Source organism: Heterocephalus glaber, unplaced genomic scaffold (assembly GCF_053883595.1).
Source record: "Heterocephalus glaber isolate CG9 unplaced genomic scaffold, H.glaber_assembly_v1.0 deba00000621, whole genome shotgun sequence".
Taxonomy (NCBI): domain Eukaryota; kingdom Metazoa; phylum Chordata; class Mammalia; order Rodentia; family Bathyergidae; genus Heterocephalus; species Heterocephalus glaber.
Window position 1 is genome coordinate 849,854 of NW_028258153.1, and position 24,818 is coordinate 874,671.

Genomic DNA, 24,818 nt, shown 5'->3' on the forward strand with positions numbered 1-24,818 from the left:
CAAGTAGTTCTAGACGTTTTTGATAGTGTTTTTACCTTTTCATGGTTTTAATTTGCTTCATTGCCAAAATGTGCTGCAGTGACATATGTGTACAAGTATATAAACACACATACTGTTTTTTTAATAGTGAGTGGAGATAGTCTCACCAAGATTTTTTAGTATCTTAACATCTACTTAGGAACTGGATTATTTTTAAGAATTAAAGTTACTTGTTTTTTTAGGAGAATGGGAAATGTTATCTTACATACAACGTTTATGTCAACATGTCCTGTGTAATTCTTAGATATATTCATTATTGCTACTATCAGATAGGCTAAAATCAATTGAGTTAACATTTGTAAATTAATGGAACCTTCTGTAAGATAGACAGGATTGTCACTTAAAAGCTCTGTTTCTTGGGCCAGGGATTCAGCTCAGTGGTTCTGCCACATGCCTCGCAAGCATAAGGTCCCGATTTTGATCCCTAGTACCACACACAAAAAAAACTATTTCTCAGATTTTATTATATATACTCCTTTGCATCTGAGAATGGAGTGACAGGCAGACTAAACCAGCAGGATGCCAGCAAAACTTAAGATGCATAATTTATCTTGCTAGTCATAATTTTGTAATGAAACAAAGAATAATTTCTTGTGTTCACTTGGAGTCAGGTGCATTGATCTGGAGTGCACTTCTCACAGATAATATATCAATTTGGTTTTATGTAAGTAAATTCTTTGGAAACTATGATTCAAACTATATGAGTGTGTAATGAGAAATTACACAAAATCTTAGGTTACTTAGGTTGATTTATGATAAACATTATAGAAACGCAGTTAAAAGCAGAAAAACATTTTTTTAAAAAAATCATGTCTCTTAATTACAGATGGAAAGCCAGAAATTTTTAGCGGAAAACAGTGCTTCAGTATATATAAAGAAGGTAGAAGCTAGAATTAATGAAGAAATAGAACGAGTGATGCACTGCCTTGACAAATCAACCGAAGAGCCCATTGTAAAAGTGGTTGAGAGGGAACTTATTTCCAAGCACATGAAGACTATAGTAGAAATGGAGAATTCTGGGCTAGTACATATGCTGAAAAATGGAAAGACAGAAGGTAAGTGTTACCAATAGAAGAATAATTAAATATTTATTCTGCTTTATCAGTTAAGTGTTTATTCTATAATTAGATTATGAATGTCAGTTTGCAAGAAGTTATGGTATGTAACAATTTATCACTGTTCTTGATGGGATTTGATGATGGCATTTAATGACTGACACCTTTCAGTGAAGATTTTCAGTATTTCTAGTAACTTTTTCTCTTTCATTTTAAGTTTTCTTCATGTTTTTCCTAATCCAGAACATAAGAGGTTTAGTATTATTGCTGAGGCCAGTGAGCTTCCTAGGCATTCCTATACTCTTGTACACCAGTGGGTTTGGGTGCTTTCTATTAGTACAGACTCAACTGTAGTTGATGTGATTCTTTTAAAATCTCAAGTTTCCATCTTTAAATTTGTGTAGAGTTTTCTTTGGGATTTAGTTGTGATATGTATGCCAAAAACTGCAAACATTGGTATCTTCCATGTTGATATATTGCAGTTAATGGGAAAGTTAACATTTTTTGAGATAACTGTAGTATTTATTATTTATAGCTATTTACTTTTTTTTTTTCTAAAAAAGACATGGAAGTGATGAGTATCCTAGAAGAAATTATAAGTAAAAAGCAACAGTCATGCTGACTTTATTCTTAGTTTCTGATGCTTTGGATTAAAACTTTTACTTTCCAACCTAGTGATACGGTATTAAAAAATAAGTAAACCTGGTTATCATTGTTTTCCTCCTGCTTCTTAGATTAAATCCTAGCAGTATTCTACCTACTTACTTTTGGTAAAGGAAAGACATAACCACTGTTTGTATCATAATGTAGGTGAGGAATGAAAAAAGTTTTTTGAAGGAGAATTTTAGAGACAAGGAAGCAAGAGAAGTGGGGGAGGAAAGATGAGTTTGAAGACAGGTTTAGCTATCATGGCTTTTAGTAGAATCTTTGCTTGTGTTTGGAAGCAGTTATATGTCTCTATATAAGTTTCTGAAAAGTTGTATAAAAATTTTTTTTTTTATTGAACCAGAGAAACTCCTGTTAAAGGACTCTTCTGGTCAGTTATTTTTATAAAAGCAAAAGACAAAACAGAAAACAAGTTCTAATACATTTGCCAGGTTTTCTAAAATAAGGTACTCTTGGATAATTGTCCACATAAGGGGTTGGCAAACTATTATAAAAGCAGATATTTTAGGCTTATGGGCTATATGATCAACTAGTCATCTCTGCCATCATACTGAGAAAATAGCTGTAGAAAACCAACACAAAAGAAAAAAGTCTAACTTTGTTCTCTTAAAATGTTATGAGCCTTAAATTTTATGTAATTTTCACATCACTAACGGGTTTCTTCCCCCTTTTTTCCACCAATGATTTAAAAATGTGAAAACCGTTCTTAATTCATAAGCAATACAAAAACAGGTGGCAGGATGGAGTTGACCTGTGGGCTATAATTTTATGACTTTGAATCTAAATGGTCCCTGACTGACTAGGCTTTATGGAAAGCACTTTGCCCGGCTTAGACAAAATGACTGTTGAAAATTGTCTAATGTGCTATTTAGGTTTTGAGTTACTGCTTTCTTACCTGCCTTGGGTGTGTGTCAAGAGGGATAATTAGATGGGATAGAGATTGGGGCCTGGGAAGTATTTGGTAAGGAGATTGTTTGCTGGACATGCTTGAATTACAGCATCTCTGTAGTCTGCATGGAGACATGTGTTAAAGTTATTAGGTATATCCAAGAAAGGCAATCACCTATTAAGTACATGAATGAAGGAAATGGCAGAATAGTATTTACCATGGTCTTGCTTTGTTTCATACAGCTATTTGTGATTCTAAATTGTTTTAAAATTCTGGCTTCAATCTTTTTGACCCACTACCGGGGACCTAATTATGAAATGCCTTAATTGTGGTGGCCCCTACCTTGAGAATAGGTTGAGAATGTTTCAAAAGCATAATTACACCATTAAGAAGCCAAATTCTCCTAAACCAGAAAGTGAAAAGCAGTTTCTCACTTGGTGGGTAAATTTGTATTAGTTATTATATGCAGACAGTAGTCTGAAACACAATTCAAATAGTATGTCATTTTACTGTTTTATTGTGTATCTACTTTTATTTATAGGAAATACTATTTAATTTTTGAATGCCAAATATTTTTCATTTACTCCTTCACCTTTATTTTTGGATTTTTGAGACAGGGTTTTGCAGTGTAGTTCAGGATAGTCTTGAACTCACTGTGTAACCCAGGCAGGTCTTAAACTTGCGGCAATCCTCCTGCCTCAGCCTCCCAAGTGCTGGGCTTACAGGTATCTGACACTTGGCTGGCTCTTACTCTTTCACATTCTTACTTCCCCCTACATTTAAGTACAATAAACTAAATACAATGAAATTGTTAATTTCTGTCTTTCAACTGCCTCTTAAATTTCCTTCAGGAAGGGACACCTATGGGAACCACAGAGGAGCTGCTCCTCAAACTGGCATCAAGTAGATCTGTGAGGCAAAATCTTTAAAATTTAGAGGCCCTGAAAATATATTAGTTATATCTTCTGCTGCCAGAGGATAGTATAGTCTGGTGGCTCCACTATCCCACTTCTATTCACAGCTGAGTTTCCATGCTCCTGGGCTGCTCTGAGTCGTCCTTGAGCCTAATGGGGCTACAGGTGCAGGCCTATCTCTGGGGTGTGAAGCTCCTCTGACGGCTGAATGGCTCAAGGCCTGTCTTGGCCAGGGCTTTCTTTAGAACTGCCCTGCAGCCTGCACTCTTCCTACCCAGTCGTCCTTCCTTCTCTATTCTCTCAAAGGGATCAGACCTGCATCACAGGCTAAGGTCTCTCTGCCTGTTCCTTTTTCCTCACATTCATCCATTCTAAGTATTTTCCATAGTTAATTTCTTATATACTGAAAAAATACAATTAAATTGTATTAATTTATTAACTTATTACAGCTGAATAAGCAACATATCTAAGCAAAACTCCTAACAACATAGGAACAAAATAGACAAGTTAGGAACCATTTTCTTAGAGGTACTTTGCCTGCCACATTTGCTGCAGTTTGTATTCATAAGTTGGTGTTGCCTTTTGTAATACCTGTTTTTAATGTGGAAAATTTTATTGATTTATGCCACATATGTGAGAAGTTGTTAAGATTTGCCATGTGCAGGTTACTTTGGGAATATATTACTAGTGAGAACATACTGTTAATGTAATTAAGAGTCTACTGAAACAAATTACAGAGTTCTCTTTTGTAAAATTTCTGTGTATTTTAAAAATACATACTATAGTTTTAAGCACTACATTGCTCATTATATGAGTGAGAGTAGGCAAATCTGGCCCATTACCATTTTAGTTGAGAAAAGGTTTAAAATAATATTCCATATGAAAATTTATATAAATTTTCAGTGTCCATAAAGTTTTATTTGAAACATATACTCAGTCATTTATTAACTGTGGTTGCTTTCTTGCTACACTGGCAAAGTTGAGTAATAGTGTCAGAGACTTTATGGCCAGTGTAAAACATTTACTATCGATGCTGTACAGAAAAAAATTAGCTAACTCTTGAACCAACAGCTAATTTGATTTTCCTACATTATTGATATTAAAATTTTTTATGTCATTGTAAAGTTTGGACATTATAATCTCCCAGGAAGTTATTTCGGAGAAACACTAGACATATGGAAGAACAACATTTCAAATCTACATTATAGATTTATGAAAAATGATATAACAATGGACAGAGATCAGAATATTCATTCTAAATAAAAACAATGTAGTGACATAGACCAATTTTTAAAATACAGATAATGGCTGAAGACATCACTAAGAAATAATAGGATTGCTTTGAAAAAGATATTGAAGAATAGATATTTGTAAGTGTTGTATAAGCTTTTCCATGAATTATAATGAATTATAATGAAATAATTTCTACTACTGTTAATCTTACAATCTTATAATGGTTTCAGTTGAACTATAAAACTTCTAATTGGTTTTTAAATTTCTTCCTTGTGACTACCATTTGTAATCCCTTCGGTAGACATTTGTAGTATCAGATTCTACATTAGAATTACATGGAGAGAATTATGTACAAACTCAAAAGTTTTCATTTTAGGGAATGTTACTGGTTTATTATGTTTGGCATCTTCCATGTAAATTAAAATTTGCTAAATATTAATGTGTTAAAGCATCTTACTTACAAGCTGTATTTCATAGATTGTCGTAATTGAATTAGCCAGGTTGGTTTTCATTTTTTCCAGTTTGCTAATTTTTTTCATAGTCATATGGTGAGCAAAATGACTGGTAGTACTGGAGAAATAAGCTTCTCTTGACAATACGCATTCACATTTTTCCTTAATCTTTAACATAGTCAATTTGTGTTCTTTCTAATTGTAGACCTTGCTTGCATGTACAAGTTATTTAGTCGTGTGCCAAATGGTTTGAAGACGATGTGTGAATGTATGAGTTCCTATCTTAGGGAGCAAGGTAAAGCCCTTGTTTCTGAGGAGGGAGAAGGAAAGAATCCTGTTGACTACATCCAGGTAATAAATACAGAAAATTCTCTTTATACTGTGGTAAAATCATTTTGACATGTGTTACGAAGATCATTTTTACCAAATGTTTTTATATTTAGTAACATTTTATGTTTAATATGTAACTATGTGTTACATACTTTCAGCCTAATTATTCCAGTAGTAAAATAATGTGTGTAATTATGCTAAATATTTTATAATTTTGCAAGGTGTGCATATTTATATCAGAGAGTCAAACTCAGGCAGTGCTTTCCATTTGTTAACCTCATCAAGACCTTTTATAAAAACAGTCTCAATGAAAGTAAGCTTTTATTTTTTTATGTCTTAGCCTTATATACTTTAATGTGTTAGGAGAAACAGATTGTATTTTAGTTTAATACTTTTTGTCTCAAAATGTTTTCAGGCAGTATTAGGACAAATTATGCTCCAAGTTCCTGTTGAGTATAAATAATCAGCTTTCTTGTGCATTTTTTAAGCTGAATTTTCTCCCTGGCTATCCCATTCAGTGAAGACAGGAGAGTGAGGTGAAACAGTGAGGAGGTTGTTTGGCTTATCTTTAATTCAGTAAATGTATAGTGAAGGCAGAATATTTTATATTTTGAATATGGGCGTAGAGGCTTGAAAATAATACAGATACAACTTTACCTCTGAATATACACATTGATTATCGACAAAGTTAGGATAAACATATATGGTCATAAATATACATATATATGTGAGAAAGATTTCACAATATATTCTAAATTTCTTCATTTTTATTTGTAAGGGCTTATTGGATCTGAAGAGTAGGTTTGATCGCTTCCTCCAGGAATCATTCAATAATGACCGGCTCTTTAAACAAACTATCGCTGGTGACTTTGAGTATTTTCTCAACCTCAACTCCAGGTCTCCTGAATACCTCTCATTATTTATTGATGATAAGTTGAAAAAAGGAGTAAAAGGGGTAAGTAGTAATACATTTGAAAATACAATAAACTTGCTTATTGATACGAAGTTAAAAAAGAAGTATTAGGAAATTTTCTTGGTATAAAACTAAGCAAAACTCTTTACTATGTTTAAATGTGCTATGATCTATTACAAAGTATTGTTTTAAGTATTTACATGATCAAAAGTTCTTTGACATTTAATGTATAATTGGCATGAAAAACAAACAGCTACATAGGTATAATTAAGACATCTATCTTCATGACTGGGAATTAGATATGCTATAGATGACAGAAAACCTGGAAGCTCTCCTGTGTGCAGAATATTTCTTGCTTGCTTCTGGTTCTGAAGGTTATATATCAAACATACATGGATTTTGGAAATTTGAAAGCATAGCTAGAGTAGCTCTCTGAAAGGAGTTTGAAAGCATGTATAAAAGGTTAGTTTCAAGTCTCTATGATTATCTCAGGAACCTTGAGCACATAGAAAATGAAATTAAGCAGATTTTGATTATATATGAATTGGGCTTTTTTTTAGAGCCTTTTAGTGTTTGGATTATAACAATTTTTTACCCTTCTCTGCAAAATTTAGGTTTTAAATGAGTTTAAATGAAAAGATCTGTCTTTTGGCTATGTAAGTTTCTGTTTAAATATTATGTAAAGGTTTCTAAAATATTCTTTATGACTAAAATTTTACTTTGTTCTTACTTGTTCTTAGTCATCCATTAATCCAGCCCTACATTACTTCATGCTTCCAGTTTAGTGATAGCCCTGTAAGGAATGGAACTCTGCTTCAACCCCATTAATGCTACATTAGATGAGAGTATAAATCTTGTGCTGTTATATGAAGAGGCACTGTCTCAAACCAGATTCCTGTTGCTTCTGTCAACCAGATACTTGCTTTCAAACAATAGTGTATTTGAAATGCAGATGAGCTGTGGCACTTTGTGTATAACTAAAGTTTCATATAATTCTTAAATTATCTTGGTTTTTCAGCTAACAGAACAAGAAGTAGAAACAATATTGGATAAAGCAATGGTCCTTTTTAGGTTTATGCAAGAAAAAGATGTATTTGAACGTTACTATAAACAGCACCTGGCAAGGAGGCTTCTCACAAATAAAAGTGTTTCTGATGACTCTGAAAAAAATATGATATCTAAATTAAAGGTAAGGTGTATTTTGGAGTATACCTAACTAGTGCTTATCATGTAATTGAGTGCCTACAACATGAGATTAGAAAGTGATTTCCTTGATTTTAAATGTTTACTTCAGCAATTATTAAAGGTACATTGTTTTTGAGCCGGACACGAGCTGTTTTACTTTTCTCATTGCTGAGACAAAATACCCAACACCCTCAGTTGAAAGGAGGAAAGGTTTATTTGGCTTACAGTTTGTAGAGGCTTTAGTTCATAGTTGATTGGCTCCAAGGCAGAGTGGCATGGCACGAGGGCATCCCAGAGGAGAAACAGTCCACGGCAGGCAGAAGGCAGCAAGCCTCTGTCTGTCCCTTATATTGTACCCAGTTGACCCAGTCTTCAGGCAGATAGTACTCACAGCTTTAATCCTAGCACCTGAATCCTTCCATTGCATCATGAATGAGTCACACACTCTAGATCCAGCCACCTCTGAAAAAGGCCCACCTCTGACCGCATGAAGCTTTGGGAGGACATACAGACCCAAGCCATAACAACCGTACTTGCATTTTTTGAAGTTTTGGGATAGTCAGAATTTTCTGGCATTTGTATTACTGTGATGGTATATTTCCAGGGGGAACAGGAAAAAATAAAAGGGAAACAATACAGAGAATATTACCATGTAGTTTTGTTTCTATACGAGTCGTCTGTAAACTACTCGTAACTGAAGTATCTGAGCAAAGTTCTAGGTCCTGCCTTCCATGTTCTCTGAAAGAGTGTGGGAGTTTGCATTTTAAAATAAAATCCTTGGACTATTCTTAAATGTCCTGAAATTTGCTAATCTCAGGCATACAGCAATTAGTAGAACGATTTACAAGAAGATTATCAGGGATGGTAGTAATGTGGAGTAATTTGTTTTTACATTTTCTCATAGACAATTCCATCACTTATTTTTATATATACTTGTGGTTTTCCTCCACAGACTGAATGTGGATGTCAGTTCACATCAAAACTGGAAGGAATGTTTAGAGATATGAGCATCTCAAACACTACTATGGATGAATTCAGGCAACATCTACAGGCAACTGGGGTAAGAGTATGTTAAATTTCTACTCATTTAATGAAAATCTTTTGCAATGATGGCTAACCCTTAGAATGTGAGCTACATGTTAAAACATGAACATTTAGGGATGGGGATTTAGTTCAGTGGTTCCTCTGCCTACCTCACAAGCACAAGGACCCAAGTTTGATCCCCGGTCCCAAAAAAAAACCCAACCAAACAAACAAAAAATGAACATTTTGCTCAGTGTAGTTAAATGGGGATTGGATATCCTATGTGTATGTTAAGATGGTAAAAATACTCAGAAACTGAGATGAGTGCGATTATCATAGAATTTTCTCTAAAATGATAGATAGGACCTTTAGTATGTGAAAAAAGTCTTACTGTTATTACTGAGAACTGCAGTTTTGGTCCTTTTTGAGATAAAATGACTAAGAGTTACCCTTTTAGTATTTTTAACATTTTAAGCATATAATTGTAATTTTTGTCAGAATAGTTAAACTTTGCAAAATAGTATGTATGTCTACCTTTAAGAAGATCCACCTTGTGTACTAAATATTGGTCATAGAGATGACTACATTGAGTAAGTCTTAGTGTCTTTTTGGCTAATCTCAGTTTTAAGGAACTGTCTTTGTTTTGTGTAGGTGTCTTTAGGTGGTGTTGATCTCACAGTCCGGGTGCTCACGACTGGATATTGGCCCACTCAGTCAGCCACACCAAAGTGCAACATCCCACCAGCACCAAGACATGCTTTTGAAATATTTAGAAGGTAAACTTTGTATTTCTGAGTACAGATAATTGTCCAAGACTGAAATAAATTTTAGTATTAGGGGTGTCTCTATGGATGATTAGATTCCATTTTTCATCTCATGTTCAAAAGGAGAATTTATCCTTTATATTTTTAATATGTAAAAATGAGTTCGGTAAATCTTTCAGAAATATATTTTATTAATGTCCACTCTAAAGTATAAGTGCATGGTTGGGAGTATATTTTGTACTGTTGATAAATGTCACTGGCTGAGAATAAATTAATGGAGATGTCCTCTAGAGCGTAAGTGCATGGCCTGGGAGTGTATTTTGTACTGCTGATATCTGTTATTTGCTTAGAATAAATTGATTGTTGGATCTGTGGAGAAAGGTGGTCTTAGGGCTGTTCCTAGAGCAGTAGGCTAGGAAAGTGCACGGTAGGAATTCTGTAGTGTGCTACCTTCATCATACGGTATCCAGCTAAGTTGCTTAGGTCTTACATGCAACAGCCCCATTTCCTCCTCTAAAAAGATGGAGCCTAGCTTAATTCCTAAGGGTTTCTTGGACTTGTAAGGCCTCTCTTTATATGTTTCTAAGGATTGTTGTCTTTAGTTTGTAATTTCAGATATGCAAATTGTATGAATCTCTCAAACCTGATTTGATTTGCTGTAGGTTCTACTTAGCCAAACACAGTGGTCGACAGCTCACACTCCAGCATCATATGGGCTCTGCAGATCTCAATGCCACCTTTTATGGTCCAGTTAAAAAGGTAAATATTGGTAGTTAGTCTATAGAACTTACTTGTGTTCACCTTGGTTGACTGTTTTTCTTACTTCTCTACCTTTACCTGATACTAAAAGGTTAACATTTTCATTTTATTGCCTTTCTTCCTTTAATTGCCAAATAACTTCATTTGAAAATGTGCAGATTATGTAGCCTTTGAGAAATAAAATAAGATTATTTAATAAGACAGTTTAATTGGCTTGAACTTGTGACATTGGTGCATAAAATAATAAAATGTAAATCAAGGTCGTACAGAGGCATCAGATCCTTTTCAAAATTTTCAGTCTCTTGTCATTCCATCTGTCCTCCCTTCCCTCCCTCCCTCTCTCTCTCTCTTGTCTTTCCTTTTTAATTTGAGCTTTTTAAAAATATTTTTTATTTTAATTTTACAAAATGTGCACTTTCAATGCATATATTTAGAGTATATCCACCCCTGCATCCTTTTCTTGCACCCTTCCTTAGTCTCCTTTCTGTTTTGGTGTTCTATTTTTTAGACCCATGTATTAGGGAAAACTTGCCATACTTGTCATTCTAAATCTGGTTTACTTTGCTTAACATGATGATCCCCAGGTCCACGCATTTTCCTACAGATTGCTTAAGTTCACTCTTCTTTATAGCTGAATACTCCATTACGTTTACAAACCACACTTTCTTTATCCACTCGTCTGTTGATGGGACATCTAGGTGGTTCCATATTTGACTGTTGTAAATTGTGACACTATTAAACATGGGTGTCTGGGTATTCCTGTAGTGTGCTAACTTTAATTCCATTGGGAGTGTACCAAGGAGTGGTATAGCTGAATCAAATGGTAGTGCTATTTTTAGTTGATGAACCTCCATATTGATTCTGTAGTTGCTCTGGTAATTTACAAAGGGTGATCAAGATACACAGTGAACATTTAAGCTTAAAAAATTGTTACAGTAAAAGACATACTGCCATTAGTCTGCCTCAGAATACTCCCCCTAACTTGAAACACAGTGCATCAGTCTTGCACCTTTCTGAAGCAGTTTTGAAAGTCCTCTTTCATACCTTTATGGGATATGATCAAAAATATGACCATCTGTCGTTTTCCAAAATAGACCACATACTAGCTCATAGGACATGTCTAAGTAAATGTAAAAGAATTGAAGTTACCCCCTGTCTATTATTAGACCATAGTGCAATAAAATTGGAGATCAATAACATAAGAAACTGCAGAACCCCCACAAACACATGGAAATTGAATAACACCCTCATGAACAACCAGTGGGTCACAGAAAAAATTAAAGAAGAAATTAGACAGTTTCTACAAGTAAATGATAATGCCAGTACAGCATACAGGACTCTGTGGGACACAACGAAAGCAGTTCTATGAGGGAAATTCATAGCAGTGAATGCCTATATAAGGAAAACAGAGCTCAAATAAACAACCTAATGCTGAACGTCAAGCTCCTAGAGAAAGAAGAGCATGACAAACCCAAAGCTTGTACAAGAGGAAATTATAAAGATCAGAACAGAAATCAATGTAATGGAGACTTAAGAGAACGATACAAAAAATCAATGAATCAAAGAGTTGGTTTTTCAAAAGAAATCAATAAACCTTTAGCTAACCTTATCAGAAAAAGGAAAGAAAAGGCTCAGATCCATGCAATTAAGAATCAAAAAGGGGAAGTTACAACAGATCCAGCAGAAATCCAGAGGATCATCAATACCTGCTTCAAGAACCTGTACTCTAATAAAATGGAAAACACAGAAGTGGATAGATTCCTAGATACATACGAATTGCCAAAGTTAAATGAAGATATAGAAGTTCTGAACACCCCAATTACAATGAGTGAAATTGAAAATTTAATTAAAAACATTTACCAACAAAGAAAAGATAGTTTCACTGCTGAATTCTACAAGACATTTAGAGAAGAACTATTGCCATAACTCATTAAACTCATCAGTGAAATTGAAAGGGAAGCAATACTTCCAAATTCATTCCTGGAAGCAATGTTACTTTGATTCCAAAACCAGGGAAAGACCCAACCCAAAAAGAGAACTACAGGCTAATCTCCCTAATAGATGCAAAATCCTCAACAAGATACTGGTAGAATAATACAGAGGGTCATCAAGAAGATCATATACCCTGACCAAGTCAGATTTATCCCAGGGATGCAAGGATGGTTCAACATCCATAAATCAATAAATGTAATACACTATATTAAGAGAGCCAAGGACAAAAACCATATGAACATCTCAATAGATACACAAAAAGCATTCAACAAAATCCAGCACCCATTCGTGTTAAAAACCCTACAGAAAATTGGAATAGAAGGTCTTTATCTCAACCTGATTAAGGCTAACTAGGAAAAACCAACAGCCAGCATCATACTAAATGGTCAGAAACTGAAAACTTTCACACTAAAATCAGGAACAAGACAAGGATGCCCACTCTCACCACTCCTGTTCAGTATAGTTCTGGAAACATTAGCCACAGCAATTAGAAAAGAGAAAGAAATAAATGGAATAAAGATAGGAAAGGAAGAAGTTAAACTGTCATTATTTGCTGACAGTATGATACTTTACATAGAAGACCCAAAAAACTCCACCAAAAGACTTATAGACTTAATTGACAGATTCAGTAGAACAGCTGGATACAAGGTCAACACTCAGAAAAAATAGCCTTCTTATACAGAAATAACAGACTCACTGAGAGAGAAATTAGAGAAACAATTCCTTTTACAATAGTGTCCAAAAAAATGAAATATCTAGGCATCAATCTAATAAAGGAAACAAAAGCCCTCTACACTGAAAACTACAGCATACTGAAAAAGGAGATTGAGGAGGATATAAGAAAATGGAAAGACATCCCTTGTTCCTGGGTAGGAAGAATCAATATAGTGAAAATGGCCATACTTCCAAAACTGATATAGATTTAATGCAATGCTGATTGAAATCCAACAGTATATTCCACAGAACTAGAGAAAACAATCTAAAAATTCATTTGGAACCAGAAGAGACCTAGAATATTAGCAAAAGCAATTCTAGGCAACAGAGACATGGCAGGGGGAATCACAATCCCCAACTTGAAACTATGCTATGAAGCTACTGTGATAAAAACAGCATGGTACTGGCAAAGAAACAGACCTGAGGATCAGTGGACTAGATTAGAAGATGCAAAAACAACTTCAGACATGCTCAGCCACCTCATCTTTGACAAAGGAGCCAACCAATCCTCCTGGAGGAAAGATAGCCTATTTAATAAATGGTGATGGAAAAACTGGATTTCAACCTGCCAAAGATTAAAACTACACCCATATCTATCACTGTAGGGAGCAGGGGAAGGGGACATTACCAGAACCTCTGCAATAAGTCCTAGTCTCCTGCAAGCCACAGCAGCACATGGCGAATTACAGGAAAGGTAGACAAATGAGACTGAGAAGAAGCTGAGCTTTGGGTCTGATCAGTGCTGCTCTGGGCAGCAAAGACTAAAACCCCCTAGCTTGCAGCACCTTATATTCAGTACATGGGGAAACAAAAGTAACAAGTGAAATATAGAGTTCAGTACTTCACATTGGGATAAACAAGGTGTAACAAAAGGCTGGGGGCCAGTGGAAATCTAAGAACAATGAGGAATTATGCAGATGAAGATTTGGTTCCTCCCTGGTGTCTCCCGCAGGTGTGGTCTTGTCCTGGAAATTACAGCATCCGGGGATCACTGAAGTCTCAGTTGTGACCAGAGGCCAAAATGCAGTTATGTCTGGAATGTCCTAGCTCAGCTGTAGGCAAGAGAACTAGGCCTACTCAAATGATTTTTCCCTAGAATTATGTAGCATTGCTTCCAACATATCACCATGCCCTAAATTAAGATGGAAGTGGATTAAAGATCTAAATATTAAAACAGAAACACTCAACTTTCTGGAATGATAAGTTAGGTAGAACTCTTGAAGATAATTGGCATAGGAAAAGACTTTATGAACAAAACCTCAGTAGCACGGGAGCTCGTACAAAGAATCAACTGGCATTTCATCTTATTAAAAAGTTTCTGCTCTGCAAGAGAAACCACCAGCAGAGCAGAGATAACCTACGATGTGGGAAAAAATTTTTAGCAGCTGTACCTCAGACAAAGGTCTACTATCTAGAATATATAAAGAACTTTAAAAAATCATACCCCCCAAATTCAAAGACTCAATTCAAAAATGGGCATCTGAAATGAACAGACATTTCTCAGACAAAGAAGTAAAAGCAGCAAACAAATATATGAAAAAATGTTCAGCATCACCGGTCATTCGAGAGATGCAGATGAAAACAACATTGAGATTCCACCTCACCTCAGAAAGAATGGCTGCTATGAAGAAATCAACCAATAACAAATGCTGGCAGGGCTGTGGGGAGAAAGGAACCCTTCTCCATTGTTGGTGGGAGTGCAGACTGGTGCAACCACTGGAAATCAGTATGGAGATACCTCAGAGAACTAGGACTGGAAGTCCCATTTGACCCAACTATTCCCCTGCTAGGTATCTTCCCCAAAGAATTAAAAGAATCATACCACAGCGATATATGTGCACCCATGTTCATAGCGGTACAGTTTGTAATAGCTAAAGGTTGGAAACAGCCCTTGTCCATCAACTGGGAACTAGATAAAAGAAGGTGGAGTTTTTTAATAAAATGGAGAACTACTCAGCCATAAAGAATGAGAAACTAGAGAGACGTTAATAGCTAAATGGATGCATACTGAGGCCATACTCTTAAGTGAAATAAATAGGACACACGTGTAAATATTGAATAGTTTCTCTAGTGTGAGAAACTGAAAGTGTAAATAAGGATTAATATGAGTAAAACGAATAATTGATAGTTTGAAATAGGAAGAAAAGGTCCAAAGGTGTATGGGAAGTGGGAGGGGAATGGGAAAGGAAAGAAGGGAAAGGAAAAGTTATGAGAAAAGGAAAAAATGGAAACAAAGTCTTTCTAAATAGGGAAAGGTGGAGGGGGTGAAGGGCACACAGGTAATGGGGAAATATAAGACCCAAGATTCATCATGTACAGGTATAAGCACCCAATGATAAATATAAACATATTGTATACCTAAAGTGTACCAATAAAATAATTTCAGCAAAAAAATAAAATATATGACCATATGAATGATCATATGAATGCTGCTGCTGAGTGCCATCCAGTGGAAAGGCAGGCTTGAAAAAACTTCAGTGTATCCTCTTCTACCTTACTCACCAGATCTTGTACTATGTGACTTCTGGCTCATCCCCCAAAGTCAAAAAAGACTGGGAAAAAGGTAAAGGTTTTTTAATCAATTCAGGATATCAAGACAGCCTTGACAGCACAACTAAAGAAACTCACAAAAAAAGGATTTCTAGAACTGCTTCAGAAACCATCAAGGAATACATGTGTTCAAATTGGGGGCGGGGGATATGTTGAGGGAGATTAATGGCAATGTGTACTGTAATTTTTTTTTTTTAATAATTTAAACAGGGTCGGGGATTTAGCTCAGTGGTTCCAGTGCCTACCTTGCCAAGCGCAAGGTCCCAAGTTTGATCCCTGGTACCAAAATAATAATAATAATAATAATAATTTAAACAGTCTTTCTTGTTTTTAATCATGCCTTGTACATTCCCTCCAGCAGTGTAGAAAAGTGTTTGAGTGTTTGTTTTGGGGTTTTTGTTGTTGTTTTGTTTTTGCCTGCATCCTCGCTGGCATTTAATTTTTGTGGGGGTTTTTTTTTTTTTTTTTTTTTGGTATCAGGGATCGAACTCGGGTCCTTGCGCTTGCCAGGCAGGTGGTGGAACCATGAGCTAAATCCCTGGCCCTAATTTTTGTGTTCTTGATGATAGCCATCCTGATGGTAGTGTGAGATGGAATTTTAGTGTAGTTTGTATTTCCCTAATGGTTATAGATATTGAACATTTTTTAGTATACTTACTGGCCATTTACACTTTTGAGAAGTTTGATTAATTTCCCCATTTACTGATTGGGCTATTTGATTTTTGTTTCAGTTTTTGGGGGTTTCTTTTGTATGTGTGTTTTTTGAGTTCTTTATATATTCTAGATATTAATCTACTGTCAGAAGAGCAGCTAGCAAAGATTTTCTCCTGTAGGTTGTCTTTCCACTCTTTCAGCTTCTCTTGCTGTGCAGAAATCTTTCAATTTCATGTAGTCCTCTTTGTTGATTCTTGCTCTTACTTTCTGTGCTCTTGGAGTCCTGTTGAAATCCTTTTCTATGCCTGTAACTTCATTTGTTTCCCCTGTGTTTTTCTGTTAGCAGTTTCAAGAGTTTTGAGTCTTAAATTTAGGCCCTTCCCTTTTGAGTTGATGGTTGTATATTACATAGCAAGAGGTAAGGATCGAGCTTCAGTCTTCTGCATACAAATGTCCAGTTTTCCCAGCCCCATTTATTAAAGAGGATGTCTTTTCTCCAGTGTATGTTTTTGGCTTCTTTGTCAGTCAGATGGCTGTAGTTATGTGCGTTTGTTTCTGTGTCTTTTGGTATATTCTATTGATATGTGTATCTACTTTTGCGCCTGTACCATGCAGGATTTTTTTTTTTTTGGTACCAGGGATCGAACTCTGGTCCTTTGCACTTGCTCAGCAGTCAGCGAAACCGCTGAGCTAAATCCCTGGCCCGTACCATGCAGTTTTTATTATTGCTGTATAATACTATTTCTGATGAATCAAAACCAGGAAAATTGACGCTTGGAATTTGTGAAATACACAAATGTTAAGTAAAGTCATTAAAATTTATATGTACCTATGGTTTGTCTTCCTCTTTAAAAATTGAAAATTAACGAAAAGCTTCTAGAAAAACATTAAAGTAAAATGAGTTGTTATCTAGGCAGCAAATACCGTTTTATTTTACCTAGTTTTGACATCACTGTAACACCAAAAGGGGTTTGTTTGGGGTTTTTTTTTTGTATTTTGGAAAGGTTGTATATTATAAATTGAAATGGGAAATAGTTCTTTGCAGTTTATTTATATGAATAGTGTGTGACACACTAATATTTGTATAAATAAATGTGGCCCTTTAATTTTTTTTAAATTTTGAGACACATTCTTAGTAAGTTATTCTGGCTGGCCTTGAACTTGTGATCCTCCTTCCTCCAATTCCAAGTGAGGTGATAGGCTGGGCATCATGCCAGCTGATGCTGTTACATATTTAGGTGTGAGTGAGAAGGAAAAGGAGACAAAAGACCATGGCTTTTACGTCTTCCTTTTTGTTTACTTTAAAAGAGGGCTTTTCAGTAATGTAGTTTTTGAAGACTTATCAAAGAAATCTAATTTTTAAATCATAATGCATATATTAATTACTGAACATAAGAGATTATTTTAAACCTCTTAAATCGTAGAGCCAGGAACAGACTTATGGAACCTAGATTTCCCTTCTGTGCCATAGTATTTTTTGATCCCTTACTGTCATCACATCACACCAGAAAAAACCCTAAGTGGCTACTTTTGATGTTACTGGAACAGCAGTTCAGTTTCATAAATGCATCATTATATATCATCCTGTCCTGTACTGTTAAAATGCTTTTAGCTTTAAGTGTAAGGAATTGTTGATAAATTGCTCAGCTACATTAAAATAAGAGAGGGGGCTATATTTGTGTGTGTGGATATACACATAACTAAGTTTTTATATGTGTGTATCCCCACATTTAATAGACATCCTTTTTATATGGGAATAAATAGTTTTGTTGGAGGAGGACTTAATTCTGAAAGATACTGTTAAAGTTATTAGGAGATAATTATATTTAGTTTTTTCAAATCAAACAGGAAGATGGGTCTGAAGTTGGCGTTGGAGGTGCACAGGTGACTGGCTCCAATACTCGGAAGCACATACTGCAGGTCTCCACCTTCCAGATGACCATATTAATGCTCTTCAATAATAGAGAGAAGTACACATTTGAGGTATGGGTTGTGGTCATGTACATTTTAACCAGCTCTGTGGTCTCTCTCACTTACTACTTGAGTCGTCTTTGTAAGAGTGTTTCTTTGAATACTTTTAAAAACTGTAAAATTGAGCTGTGGAACTCTGTGAACTTCATACATTATTGGGTTACATTTCATTTTGGTTTTTTTTTTAAATTAACATTGTTGAAGCATAATTTTCATATAAAAACCACATATAAGTGCACAATTACAGTTTTAAACGTGTGTGCACCTGTGTAACTGCCATCACAGTCATGACTCTTACCCCCCGTATTTCTTTATACCTTTTGCAGTTCATTCCTTACCCCATCCCTAACCCTGAAGTAGCTAGTGATCTGTTTTGTATTGCGAGGGATTAGTTTTGCCTTTTCTAGAATTTCATGTAAATGAAATCGTGTAATATGTGTTGTGTTCAGCTGCTTTCATAACATAGTAATTTTGTGATTCATTCCTGTTGTGCAAGTATAGTATCAGTACTACAGTTTGTTCCTTTTTTACTACACAGTGATTATTTTATCATATAGATGTGCTATATTTTCTTAATTCACTTGTTGATAGGCATTCGAGTTGTTAACCGGATTTGGGCTGTTATGAATTGAGCTATATATTTTCAGTTTTTAAGCAACTGCCAAACTGTTACAAACAGTTGTGCTATTTTACATTCCTAGCAGGAATAAAGAGCACGCTAGTTGTTCCACATCTTCTGTGGTCTTTAGAGTTTTGGCCATTTTAGCTGGTCTATAACTGTATCTTGTAGATTAAATCTTCCTTTCTTTGATAACTAATGATGTTGAGCATCTTTGCTGTGCTTGTAAAACACTCATTTCTTATTTGTGAAGTGTGTGTTCATATCTTCATGGTACTGTTTTTTAAGATGTAAAAATTCTAGATAGAAGTTGTAAATCCTAGATACAAGTATAGTCTACGGCCATACCACCCTGAACACGCCCAGTGTCATCTGGATAAAAATATTTTGTCCGATATTTGTGCTTTGAGTATTTTTCAGTCTGTGGCTTGCTTTTTCTTTCTTTTTTTTTTTTAAGAACAGGTTATTTTAATAATTTGTCACTCTTTTCCTTTCATAGTTTGTGCTTTTGGTATTTTAAGAAAATGTGCCAACCATGAAATTGCAAAGATTTTAAACAGTTTTTAATTTTTAGTTTTTGTATTTAGATGTATGACCATTTTAAGTTAATTTTTTATATGGTATGAGGTAAAGATTAAGATTTATTTTTCTCACACATTGAATTGCTCATTTCAGCATCATTTGTTGATAGCACTATTTTTTTTCCTATTACTTTGGCACCTTTATCAGTTGACCATTTATGTGTGAAGCTATTTCTGCACCTGTCATTTTGTTTCTTTGATTTTTTATTTTTCCTTATGCCCATTTTATTGTCTTGATAACATAGTCAAGTTTTTCTGTACCCATACTTTTTTCTTCAGAGTAACTAATTTTGTTTACTTCTTCCTTCCCCCTTTTCCTTTAAGTCATTATTTGATTACATTAAATTTAGTTACTATTTATGTCTTGAAAGGTCTCAGTTGAAATGAAGATCATGTGCTTCTTAGTTAAGTTTAAACTTAATGAACACTTTGAAAGGTTTTAAAATCACATAGCTATATTTATACCTAATTGAAAGCCAGTTTTCACACAAGTGAACATAGGAAGAAAAAAAAGTTTGAAATTAAGACCAAGAAGATTAATTTCTAGGCCTGTTGTGATATTCATCGCTATCCTTTCTTATTTGTGGTGAAAGAATTAACAGTTTTTATGTAATTTATGTAAAGGAAATGTTTTAAAACCTAGGGATTTTTTTGTTCTGTGGCTGTGAAAAGGTTTTTCTCCCTATATTTAACAGGTCTTAGATTTTCATACACCAGGTATGTGCAGTCACAAGACTTAGTCTTGAGTCACAAGAATATTAAGCAAACATTAAGTCCCTTTGTCAAACATTGTAAGGCTTTTTAGACAAGTGGAATTAAATGATCTCTAACAGCTGCTTTTTTTGGATACTAATTTGCAGCTCTTGTGGATAATGTATTTTAAGCAAATTATGATACTTAGTAAATGCAAAAATTTTCAGAGTCCTAGTTTATAAAGGACAGGCAAAAATAATGGGATAAACAAAAATACAGCTCCTTTTTCAGAGTCGTTATTAGAATTTCGCAGCAGACTGAAAAATATTCTAGTGATTTGGGCTTACTTTTACCTTGCCCAGTTTGCTGAAATCATTGATGCTAATGGGTAGTTTTAAGTGGAAGGAAATAGAAAATTCCTCTTTAATGTTGCCAACTTTCTGTAAGTCACAAACAGAAGCCTGAGCATAGCGTATATATAATTCCATGTGATACCACAAGTATGTGCCAGAGCTTTCTGGTCACTCACACCTGAAATTCCAGACATTGTAAGAAGACACTATGAAGTTGTTTTACTTTTACTGTTTGTTTCGCTATGGTCTACTGCTTAAGTTTTGCTAGCCAGCTTTTTTACAGAAATCATAGGAGATAGTTAAAATATTTAATAATGTTAACAAACACTAAGCTTTATCTTTGAATATTGAGTTCTTTAAGATGCTGTATTATTTAGTGTTACATATTAAATCTCAGAACTTAGTGATTTAAAACAACCACTAAAAATTCATCACTGATGATTTCTGTGGGTTAGGGATTCAAGAGGAGCTTCATCAGATGGTCCTGGCTTGGGTCCTTTCATGAGGTTGCATTTGGATGTCAGCTGGGACTTTAGTCATCTAATAGTTTGAGGTTGAATAATGTACTTCCAAGGTGGCTCACATCGCAAGTTTCTTTTGGCTGTGAGTATAAGGCCTTACTTTCTCTTTACATGGGCCTTTCTGTTTGGCTATTTGTCCTTATATTTTGGTGGCTAGCTTTCCCTAGAGCTTGTCATTCAAGAGTTCAGGCAGAATTTATGTTTTTAGGACTGAGTCTTTGAAATTACATACTCTCTCTTCCTCATTTCCTTAGTCTCCCAAGTCAGTCTGAGGGAGAAGACCACACAAGGATAAGCATACCAGGATCATTATGAGCTGTCTTGTAAACTAACTACAACAAGTGCATTAATTTGTAATGTCACATTTTATCCATAGTATTCAGGATGCTGAGGACTTTTCTTTTTATATATAGCTTTCATTAATAAAAGTTTGTTGTGATCTAGAATAGCTAAAAATAGGAACCCTAGATAATGGTAGTCTAAAACCTGAATTTTAATGACTAGAATTTGGTTTTTGAAAAATATATAGATGATTATTAATACATATTTGTCTTAGTGCTTTTAAAATTTTTCTGAGACTGAATCACAAATATAAAAGCTTATTATGGGCATTTATGTCAGAAATGAATTAGAAAACCATTAAACATTACATTAAGAATTTATATCATGTCATACTCATAAATGAAATGAATAGAATACACGTGTAAATAACGAATCATTTCTCTGGTGTGAGAATCTAAAGGTGTAAATAAGGACCAAAGTGTATAATAGATACTGTGAAATAGGAAGAAAATGTTTAAAGGGAAAGGAGAGCTAGGGAGGGGGCCAGAGGAAAGGAAAGAAGGGAAAGAAAAAAATTGAAAGTAAGAAGGAAAAAATGGAAACAAAGTTTATGTGTACGGGGGACGGTGGAGGGATTGGGGGGGCAGGAGGATGGAAAAAATAAGAATCAAGATATGTCATGTACAGTTACAAGTTCTCAATGATGAATGTAATCATAAGGTATACCTAAATGTACAAGTAAACAATAAAAATTTTAAAAAAGAATTTATATCACTAGTAATATAACTTCACAAATATAAAAGGGAAAATGGTTGAAAGGACAAAGAGAAACAGACAACTCCACAATCATAGAACTCGCTTACAAATTCACTAATCAGACAAGTAAAAAGGGGATATAGAAGATTTAAATAACACATTTGTCATGTTAAAATTGAAGGTGGTATAGAGAACGTTGGACTTGGAAAACAAATAACGTATAGTATTGCTCTTGGGAAATAGCTGAAACTGACATAAGTTTATTACCAAAACTGAAACAGGAAAATATAAAAAAGGAAAGATACTGATTATCTAACATAAATACATAAATCTTAAGTTATCAGCAAGTCATATTCAGCAGTATACTGAAAGAATAATGCCGTATGTCCAAACAGGATTTATCCTTGGAACACAAAGAAAGGTCTACATAAGGACATTTGCTAAAAGATAGTTACTAAGATACAGCAATAGTAAAGTTAAGCACTTGCTGAACTGCCAGACGCCATTTTAAGGAGAACACATTGGGTGATCCCCACAGATTTACAAAAAACATTTCATTAAAGTCAGTCCGCATTCTTTCAGGGACGTGGGACTCTTAGTCATGTAAGAATACTATACAATGAAATGCCCTTACTGTCATGAAATTGAATCAAGCATAACAATAGTAGTGAAAAAACTAGACATTCCTTGGTAGAACCAAGGACACCTACCTGTGCTGCTGCTATTGTTTCTTACCCTGCAGGTCCTAACTAATAAACTGACACAAGAAAAAAGAGTGAAATTTATTAATACCAGGAAGAAATTGACAAACTTTAAATCTATGGGCATGTATAATTGTCAGATTGGCAATATGTGATAAGTGACTGAGAAAACATACTCCCAGAAGAATTCTGTTGAAAAATCCTTTTCAGTAAATCAGCATTAATTAGGACATAGCATGAGGAAAGGAATATTTTGTCAATAATTATGACCTTTCTAAGAAACCTTCTAACAAGATTTATGGAAAACTTTATGCTAATAAGTCAATTAAAGCAGAATCTGAAAGGATAAAATTATTGTGCCTGAATGTGAGTGCTACATGTTATAAGAATGCCATTTGTTAAAGTCACCTAATAAGTTCAGTGAAATCCCAATTCAAAATTCTCCAAAGAATTTTCTTTAAAAAAAAAAAAAATAGAACTTAAGCTAATCCCTAGAATCCATCTGGACAAGAATAAGCAGAACTTTTTATTGGAAAGGGAAACAGAAAGGAAGAAATCTCATTGTTAGTGTCTTATTAACAAAATACACAGTAAAATTCAAATTGTTCCAAAAGGCATAAATAAATAGCTTATTTTAACAAAATAGAACACATAAACAAATCGATAACATACATTTGTGGGTGTTCGGGATGTGATAAACTGTCTTTTTAAATTAACCTAAAAATAATTGGTATTTTATTTAGAGGTGTAGGAGGGCAGAATGGGGACATTAGTTTCATTTATCATAACCACATGCCAAGTTAAATTCTGGGTAGATGTGAAAGTCTAAAATAAATAATCAGAATGTCTATAAAAGTAATAAAAGAAAACAGTATTTTAATAACTTTGAGAAAGTTATTGAATGAGATAACTTGGATGAGAAAAGTCTTTTAAAGTCTATTACAAAAAAACATCAAAAGAAGACTGGTACATTTAAACACGTAAAAAGTAGTAAAACTGTATGGTGAGACTTAATTTAGAGACTAAGAAATTACTAATGTGAAAACTGAAAACCATAATATAGGGCTAGTGGTACCACTCGGGTAAAGGTGCATGTGCATGGCCTGGATTTGATCCCCAGCACTGCAGAAATTGGATAGTACCAGTAAATGAATACAAAAGCAGACAGGTAGGAAAGCATGCGAGAAATACAAATGACAAAGCTCAGAGGAAGGGTTTCAGATATCCTGTAAATTGGTGGAGTACAAACTAAAATAATGTGGTAGCATTTTAGTCCAGCACGTGCACAGAAGAAAAAGATCAAGTTTTGAAGATGTGGGAATGTAACTCAGAGGTAAAGTGTTTGCTTGCTAGCATGTACAAGGCCCTGGGTTCAGTTCACAGGACCACACACACAAGAAAAAGTTTGTCAATATTCATCAAATATAAAATGTTGGTAACTTTGAGAAAACAAATCCATTTCTAGAAATCTGCTCCAGAAAAACTGGCTCTTGCTCAAAGTCAGAAGAACATCTGCTAACACAAAGCTGGATACAATTTCATTCTCCACGTATGTCGTCGTATAGAGTAATGCTGTGGAATTCCCTGTAGATGGAATTGCTGTCCTGATATGGAAGAATCTGAAAAAGTTATTAGGAGAAGCATGATTCCATTTATGTTTAACATTAATGCTGGTACATAAATAGGTGTGTTCGTATGAAAATGTGTATATTTGTGCTCGTGGGTGTATGTAGTTGAATGGGAAAAAGGGTAGACATTTACAAAACGAACAGTTACCTCTGAGAAAGATCTAATTTTAAAGTATCACCTATGAAGGTATTTCAAATTCTCAATATGACTAAGCAGTAACTAAAAATATATAAAGAGGTCATTTTATCATGTACATAATAATTACTATCTCCACTCTAATAATTAATTGCCTCTTTAATTTTCTGGAAATAACTTGTACAGCATTTAAAATGTCTGAAAGTAGTAGTAAACATAAAACCAGAGATTATTTGATGCAAAGGAGTGTGCATGATCACTGAAATTTACACTTACCTGAATCCAGACTTTTATGCAGCCACATGTTCCTGTAGATGTAAAACGGCCATGTAAATGTATAGTTCTCTTCTTGTTCCAGTGCAATGAGAATAGAGGATTAAAAATTATATGGTATTTTATTCATATTGTAATATGTAACAAAAATTATTTCCTGAACTTCAAAACA

At 34.6% G+C, this 24,818-nt stretch overlaps 1 protein-coding gene across 3 annotated transcripts in view; it reads left to right on the forward strand.

The window, feature by feature from the left end:
- The window catches only part of Cul3 (cullin 3), an 85,553-nt gene that overhangs the window by 55,098 nt on the left and 5,637 nt on the right, over positions 1-24,818 (forward strand). For all 3 annotated transcript variants that reach the window (XM_004864460.4, XM_021244281.2, XM_087205984.1), the window contains 8 exons: positions 866-1,094; positions 5,454-5,599; positions 6,357-6,533; positions 7,510-7,680; positions 8,629-8,736; positions 9,351-9,475; positions 10,126-10,222; positions 17,981-18,115. In XM_004864460.4, the coding sequence (XP_004864517.1) occupies positions 866-1,094; positions 5,454-5,599; positions 6,357-6,533; positions 7,510-7,680; positions 8,629-8,736; positions 9,351-9,475; positions 10,126-10,222; positions 17,981-18,115 (1,188 nt within the window). The remainder of the gene's footprint in view (positions 1-865; positions 1,095-5,453; positions 5,600-6,356; positions 6,534-7,509; positions 7,681-8,628; positions 8,737-9,350; positions 9,476-10,125; positions 10,223-17,980; positions 18,116-24,818) is intronic.